This window comes from Vigna umbellata, chromosome 4, assembly GCF_029865625.1.
Source record: "Vigna umbellata cultivar VRB3 chromosome 4, Vumbellata_1.0, whole genome shotgun sequence".
Classification (NCBI taxonomy): domain Eukaryota; kingdom Viridiplantae; phylum Streptophyta; class Magnoliopsida; order Fabales; family Fabaceae; genus Vigna; species Vigna umbellata.
In genome coordinates this window covers 29,717,986-29,726,254 of record NC_142168.1, presented here as the reverse complement: position 1 = coordinate 29,726,254, position 8,269 = coordinate 29,717,986, and the positions used below count along the sequence as shown (strand labels likewise).

The window sequence follows — 8,269 nt, the reverse complement described above, 5'->3', positions numbered from 1 at the left end:
TCCTGGAGTCAATAGTTTATTTCCAGTGTACCAGAAAGTGGCTATTTTTTTAAAACAAATTAGGTAGTTAGAAAATATATAAACATACCTTAAACTCCAAGTTTCAATTTGCATAAACAAAGTTGGTCTAAAAAAATATTGTACCATCTAATATTAAAATAAATTAAAGTATGTACATAGTAAATAAATCCTCAGTATTTTTTAGAGAGAAATGATTAAATTATTCAATAGATCTTGAAACTATTATTTTTTTAGTAAACTTAATTATTTTTTCAATCGAGTCTGTGACTTTGTTCTAATATATCTTGCTGTTTAATTTAGAAATATATTATATTGATAAAATTAATGCAATAGCTAGAATCTCATGACCATTATTCAAATCCATATCTTTAAAAGTTTAAGCTTCCTAGTTTTGCTGTTTTCTTCACATCCCATTACTATTTTATTCTTCTAAGTTTCATTGTTACTTGTGAACCAAACCATTGAAAAGTTCTTCACTTGGCCTTCAAAAGTCAATCTCTCTCTCTGCATTTGCATTGTATTATGTAAGAAAACTCTCAGAAATAACCTGAATCAGTGACAAAGCCACACCAGAACCATCAATGGTTAACTCCTTCAAATACCCTTAGAAGCAAAAAATTGTTAAACCATCTTTCACCAATCACCTTAGAAACCTTAGAAAATCAGTGACACCATGTGTTGCAGAGACCGCTGCATACGTTGCATTTGCTGCACATTCATCACCCTCGTATTGCTGTTCATAGTTTCCTCAATCATCTTCTGGATAATCATCTCTCCATCAAACGTGAAGTTCCATGTAACTGATGCCTCCCTCACACAATTCAACCTCACAAACAACAACACCTTGTATTACAACTTCAAGGTCAACGTCACAATGAGAAACCCCAACAACAACATCGTAGTGTACTATAGGAGGATCAAAGCGATAGCTTGGTACAAAGACAATGATTTTGGTCGGGTAACCTTAACACCCTTTGACCAAGGCCACAAGAACACCACCGTCCTTCAGGTATTGTTTGAAGGGCAAAGTTTGCTTAAGCTCAGACGTCAACAACTTGGTGAGTATAAAGAAGAGACAAGTGTCGAGGTTTACAATGACATGGCTGTGGATTTTGATTTCAGAATCAGAGCCAAGTTTGGAAAGTTCAAGAGTAGTCGTTTCAATCCTCCCATCGTTCAGTGTCGGCGTTTGAGTGTTCCTTTGATTTCTAAGGGTAAATCATCACCTCCTTTTAGCGTCAGAAACTGTAGAGTTGGTCGTTCTTTCTTTGTTGATCGTGATGCTGAACCTGAATGAAACTTCTGTATATAACACCCTATATTGTCAATTAATTTGTTCACATTTTTCATTACCTTATCTGCAAAGTTATCAGAAGTGTTACATGTTTATCTATATAAATATAGAAACAGACATAAATATATAGTTAATGCATAACGAAAGCAAACATGTATATCCAAATAAAGATTAACCGATTGAAAGGCAAACCAAATTTTTTCATATTTTTTTTTATGTAATTTTAGAGGTAAAAATCCATTATGGTGGCTTTCTAAACTTGCCTATTTTATGGAGCACTTTGATTTGCATCATGCACACACGCACCCCATTTGCATAGAATTTGACATGGATTTCACTTGGCCATAAACTAAATGTATGACCAATCAATTAATCTTTATCTTCCTATGATGTTTTGAAAAATGTTAATGAATGATTTTCAAAGTACATTATTATAGAAATTTTTTTTATACCAGTTAAAAAAGATTTTTCATACCAATTTTCGAACCAAAATAGAATTAAAAAATATAAAAACTATTCGATTTTATACCAATTCTAGAACCAATATAAAAAGTCCATTTTTATACCAATTTGTAACTGGTATAGAAAGTTCGTTGAGGGCAAGATAAACTTGTAAATGATCCAGATTTTTTATACCTTTTTGTTAACTAACATGTATAAAAAGTTTGACATTCTATACAGGTTGGAGTGTTAACTGGTATAATAAGCTTAATTTTTTATACTAGTTAAGGCCTCAACCAATATAAAAAAAAATCTTAACGAGTATAGAATGTCACTTTCTATACTGGTCCAAACATTAATCAGTATATTTTTAGTAGCGTGTTTATATGTATTACTTACCATATACAAACCTGCATAAAATTTAGACCACAACAGTCTAAAACAGCCCAAGATAGCATATAAAAGAAACTAAATAATGACTATACTTCCTACTATTTACATATAAAATAATGAATATATTTAATATTTACACAAAACCTTAGAAAATACTTAACATCATCTTCAATAAACACTTAAAAGGAACAAAGCACATTACTTATGAACTTCCTTTAGGATCTTTTGCTCCATGAGAGACGTGTCACCGAAAATCTACACAATAAATATTTTGAGTCAACTTATAGTGATAAATACTTAAGATGTTAGTTATAAAATGTTCACATTACCAAATTCCATAAGTTAAGAACATTTGCGGATATGATTTTCTACATATGCCTCATCACATAATATTCGCACTCAAAGCTCTCCGATTGACGTGAACACTACAAGTTAAATTCATAAAATATCATAAACTTTATAATTGTATTTCAATCATCTAAAAGATTAACTGCTTATAGTTGGCGCAATGAACTCCAACTTCTTTCTAGAGGTGATATGTGTTCTTTACAACCTCCAATAAATCTCAACCGTTTGTAAAAGTTAAATGTACATTGAAATTTGTATATAAAACTTAGTAAACTAAATTATGTGTACACATCAAATAAATTATTAAAAACTTATTTTATTAATGTATTTTTATTTGTCAAAATCTCAAGTTTCTTGTGTAATGAACACAAGAGAACCACATGTTTGTGTCAAATAAGTTTTACATAAATAGAATTTAATTTATAAAAACATACTAATCGGGTAAAATTAATGTTAATGAAAATAATCAATTATTGTTTGAATTAATCTATGCATTTCTCTTCTCTTTTCTTCATAATTCTAACTCAATCAATGTTTAACTTGAACAGGGACCATAGGAGTTTGTGCAGATAAAGCCTATGGTCGTGATATTGTAGATGCACATTACAAAGCTTGTGTTTATGCAGGAATTAACATTAGTGGCATCAATAGAGAGGTTATGCCAGGTACAATCAGAAATTTAAATACTTAAATTGTAGTGACTGATAATAGTGTTATCAAAGCATTTCCATGGTGTGATTTAATGAACAAACTTATCTTTTTTGGAAAACTAATGAGTCTTCTATTTATTACTACAATGTGATTGGCTTTCATTAAAAATTAAAAATATTTAATAATTTTATGCTTATTTTGTAGAGGGAATTCCAAGTTGGTCCTTCTGTTGGAATCTCTGCTGAAGATGAAGAGTTATATATTTGAGTTATTATTGTTTGAAATGTATGATTTTCTGAGAGATGTAATGAAAGAGGGTGGTTATGGGGTGATTAAGAAGGCCACGGAAAAGTTTGGATTGAGACACAAAAGAGTACATTGCAGGATATGGAAAAGGTAATGAGAGTCGTCTAACTGGAAAACATGAAACTGCAGACATCAACACCTTCTCTTGGGTAATTCATCATCTTTTGGTATCTTATGATGTTTTATGAGATTAGCAATTAATAGTGGAAACAAGGATCCTTGTGTAGTCACCTCCATGATTGAAGAGACCACAATCCTCTGGAAACCATGAACACGTGTTTAGACCACCCAAGGAATTGTTGTTTCCTGACGTCTTTTAAGCCTCACTTTGTCCTTTGTATGTTTGAGAATGACTTCACCAATAATAACAAGAATTGATTCTTGAGTTCACACTTTAGACATGTACTCTTATATTACATTAGTTATTTTATTCTAACAAATTTAGTGAGGTAAAATAAATTAGACCAATTACAATGTTCTTATCAAAATGCCATTTGCCTTTGACCTATATAGATGAATTGGGCATGGTACATAAAAAAAAATAAACAAGATTAAAATTGTATATTGAATTAAAAATATAATATTTCTTTTTTTCACCCATCAGTGGATTCTGGACTTGGAATGAATGGATAACTTGTGTCAAAAAGCTCAATAGAATATGACAAAACAAAGTTTGATAATAAAATTTGAAGTTTATCTGTAGAACATGATACGCCAAATGTATGCATAAATGAACTGTTTGCTCTGCTACACAATTTTATTTTGTTCATATGTGCAGGAAATGATTAAATGAACTTACCTGCATTCCAAGAATTTAGTGAATGAATATTGTGACTAGTTTTAAGTCTCTGCAACAGATTTGACGATGTTTATACACAGCACGTGAATTGGAGTGATAAAACACTGTCAGATATATAAGACAGTAACATATAGGCTATCATAATAGATGTAAACTATATATGCAAGAAGCATAAAAAAAACATATCTAGAATATGTGGGACAGTCCCAGACTCTTGAAGTCCACTTCTCATAAAAAAAAAAGACAATTTCACACTTCTATTGAAGTCCCAGTCTCCCAGGGTCTATCAGGGGACTGGTACAGCAGACAATTTCATACTTCTTATGCAGATTATAATCCCACAAAGAATTGTATCTTTAAAATGCCACCTTTTACTGTTTCTTATGATACAATGTTAATTTAATTGCAGTTTTCTTATGAAACTATCAATTGGAGGCACCTCATAACTTAATAAAGTGATAACAACTCAACTATTTTGGAATCATACACACACGAAGGATGGTGTGATACTGTAGGATTTGTTGAAGAAGTTCAGGGTAAAATATTCAAGAGACTGGATCCTGCAGCAAAAGCCAGAAAGTGTAATGGCATATGCTACAACTTGATAACAAAATATTCAAAACTTCAAGGTAAAAAAATTAGAGTTGGAAGAGACACAGAAAAAAGGTAAATGCTACTTTGAGGACAGAAAGCCTGCTTCTAACATGGATCCTTATGTTGTCACCACCATGATTAGCAATTAATATAGTAGACAATTTCAAACTTCAAGGTAAAATATTTAAGAGACAGGGACGCTGCAGCAAAAGCCAGAAAGAGTCATTGCATATGCTACCTATAACAAAATATCCAAAATTTCAATTACATGGATTTACCGGTGGGCCCTCTTTTCAATGGATTGAACCTTATTTACACAATTTGAAACTTGTCATGACTTATATCAATATCAATAAGATAATATAGTATGATAGTACACTTCCTCAATTACTTAAGTGGTAGAGAACCTCTAGAAAGTTAAATAAACTTGAAAAAAAAAACCATTAGAATTTATGGAGGGAGGTCAGGGTTTTGGTCTTGACAGACAATGCAATGCAATGTAAAAAAACAGTTAAAAATTTTCAACTCTTCACATCCAAATCGTAGCAAGACAAGCATCAATTGCGTAAGGTCACACTTCTCTGATCAAACAGACACAACATATACAAACCATTCAAGTACAATATGTAGCAAGACATAAATGTAAATAAATACAGAAATGAGATTTCACCTTTTATCATGTCAACAAGCCTCTAAATATCATTTCACGAAGAAATGTCTCTGCCTTATCATTCTCATCCCTTCCAAAAAGGGTTGTAATCATTATTTCGAAAGTTATTGCATCAGGTAAGCAGCTATTGTCTTCCATTTTGGACCATAAGGTAAATGCCTCATCAATTAAACCTTTTTTACAAAGACCATTGATCATAATAGTATAACTATGTACGTCTAAAGGATAGCCTTTAATTAAAAGATCTTGGAAGGTCTCTTGTGCCTCCTCAAGTCTTCCTCCTCTGCACATTCCATCAATAAGTGTGTTCCAGATGTACATATTTGGCAGAATTCCCTTTTCCATCATTGTCTTGAATAACTCAAATGCCTGGTCTAGATGACAGTTTTTACATAAAGCATGTATCAAGCAATTGTAAGTGATTACATTTAATTGTTGATTTCTATCATGCATCTCATCAATAAGATCCCAAACATTAGCTATTCTCCCAGATTTGCATAAACCATTTATAAGAGTAGTGTAAGTCACTGTATCAGGAATCATGTTCCTCTTGTGCATTTTCTGAAAGAGATTCATGGCCTCATCCACTCTTTTACTCTTACATAATCCATTAATCATGATACTGTAGCTTATAACGTCAGCAGTTACTCCAATTTGGGTCATAGCATTAAATATGTGTTTAGCACTTTGCACCTCGCTAACTAAAAAATACCCATCCATCAAAGTGTTAAAGATAACAATATTAGGTTTGACACAAGCTTTTACCATCACACCTAGCGCATTCTTAGCTTCTTTTATCTTTCCTTCCTTACATAAAGCATCAATCATTATATTATAGATATAAACATCAGGCATGATGTTATTTGACATCATTTTAATAAGCAAATGATAAGCCTCTTTTGCAAGATTATCTTTGAATAGAGAGTCAATTATAGTGGCGTACATTACCACATCAGACTTACATAATCCGCCTTCTATTATTCTGAGCAACTTGATGGCAGCTTCGGTTTCTCCTATCTTGCACAAACCATTGATCAAAGTCCCGTAACTAAACTCGTCCAGTAGAAATCCTTGTGCTACTACCTTGTCACGAAAGGTAAGTGCTTTCTTGACCTCACCATTGAGACAGAGACCTTTCATGAGGGTATTTAAGGTTATGACACTTGGATGATAACCTCGTTTGAGAATCTTGGCAAGAATAGAGAAAGAGAAGGGCATCTGGCCTAAGTGGCAGAAACAATTGATGACGATGTTGAGAATGACAAGATGACTCTTAATTCCATTGAGCTCCATTTGCTTAAAAAGGGAAATAGTTGTAGAATAGTGTTTCATCCTTGTAAGAGATCCCAAAATCTGCCCAAATGCGTAGATGGGAGGAATAGGACGCATATGAAACATGCGATGAAATTGAGAGACGACGTCGTGAACATTGTCATGGTCAGGTGAAGGAGGCTGAGAGTGATAGTGTAAGTGAAAGGAAGAGAAGGAAGAAGGGTTTGGAAGAAAAGGATAAAACTTGGACATGGAATAAGAAAGACATAACCTTAACTTTGGTATTGGGAGTGACATTGTTAGGTTAAAGATGAAGAGGAGTGCGATGCTGTGAGGAAACAAAAGATTGGGTGTTAGTGTTTCTCTAAAACGAGTGCGATGCTGTGCTGAAACAAAAGAGTGGGTGTTAGTGTTTTTCTAAAAACACATAAATAGAGTTGAATTTTCTGTTTCTCACGGCTTCTCTCAATCCTTTATATACTATTTTTTTAAAATTTTGTGCATTATCTAAGATTCATACTTATTTTTATATATTTATAATAAATAGTTTTAGTTTATGAACTATATTATAATTAAAATATATGAAAGATGTTTTTAAGAATATATATTAGATATTATATTTTATATTTTGTAATTGATAATTTATATTATGATATAAAGTTACTTTGAAATGAAACTAAAATTTATAATCAACAGAGAAATTATATATACTGATAGAGAAAATAGATAGATAAATTAGATAATTATTATTGGATTAAACTGTCACTATATGAAAAACATCTTGAAAACTTGAAACAAAACCATCCCTGAGAACTCTACAAGAAAATGGAACTCTAAGTAATCGTGTAACTGGATGTTTATCTAAATGGAATATACAATTTCAGCTGCTGGTCAAAAGAAACAAAACAATGAACTAAAACAATCTAAATAAGCTACTAATATTCATAATTAAAACTGCAAATTCAAAAAGCAACATAGTAACTATAAACTAAAACAGAAAATATGAAAGAAAGTGGTAAAAGGAATCATCAAAACGGTCTTCAGAGTCACATGAAATCTATAATGCAATTAGATTCTTAAAGCTTTTAAATTAACAAATAAATGAAAAACTACAAAAGTAGCAAAGTTCAGATCAGCTAAAGAGAATTTCAAAGTAGTAAAGCAAAACAGTAAACAGACTTAACAAAACAGAAAAAAAAAAAAAAATTTATCCCTTCCCCACACTTGAATTAAGCATTGTACTCAGTAAACTGAAAACAATAAAGAAGAGAAAAGAAGAAACATATCTAAACTATACTAATGTAAAAAAGGAAAATTAATCTAATCTAAACTAAAAACAACATAGCTGTACCGTACAGGGCAATCCAAAAGTCGTACCGTCCGAAAGCAGCGTCCAGACTTGGGAAACTATTGGCGTTTCTTCCATCCTTTTACTCCCGACAGCATTGTTTGTTTGTATAGATGTTCATCTCACACGCTG

At 31.9% G+C, this 8,269-nt stretch overlaps 2 protein-coding genes across 2 annotated transcripts; one reads left to right on the top strand and one right to left on the bottom strand.

The window, feature by feature from the left end:
* Nucleotides 1-482: 482 nt before the first annotated feature.
* LOC124845506 (NDR1/HIN1-like protein 10) lies at nt 483-1,609 on the top strand. Its single transcript, XM_047322608.2, has one exon. It carries the CDS (start codon nt 695-697, stop codon nt 1,316-1,318), a length of 624 nt encoding a protein of 207 aa, XP_047178564.1. The 5' UTR covers nt 483-694; the 3' UTR covers nt 1,319-1,609.
* Nucleotides 1,610-2,208: 599 nt separating this feature from the next.
* Nucleotides 2,209-7,207, bottom strand: LOC124845507 (uncharacterized). The gene is made up of 2 exons (XM_047322609.2): nt 5,518-7,207; nt 2,209-4,813 (listed from the first exon to the last, which is right to left on the bottom strand). The coding sequence occupies exon 1, from the start codon at nt 7,084-7,086 to the stop codon at nt 5,524-5,526; it is 1,563 nt and encodes a 520-aa protein (XP_047178565.2). The 5' UTR covers nt 7,087-7,207; the 3' UTR covers nt 2,209-4,813; nt 5,518-5,523.
* Between the last annotated feature and the right edge of the window lie 1,062 nt (nt 7,208-8,269).

Coding starts and splice junctions, on each gene's coding strand:
- LOC124845507 (XM_047322609.2), bottom strand. CDS start 7,086: ATGTCACTCCCAATACCAAAGTTAAGGTTATGTCTTTCTTATTCCATG.
- LOC124845506 (XM_047322608.2), top strand. CDS start 695: ATGTGTTGCAGAGACCGCTGCATACGTTGCATTTGCTGCACATTCATC.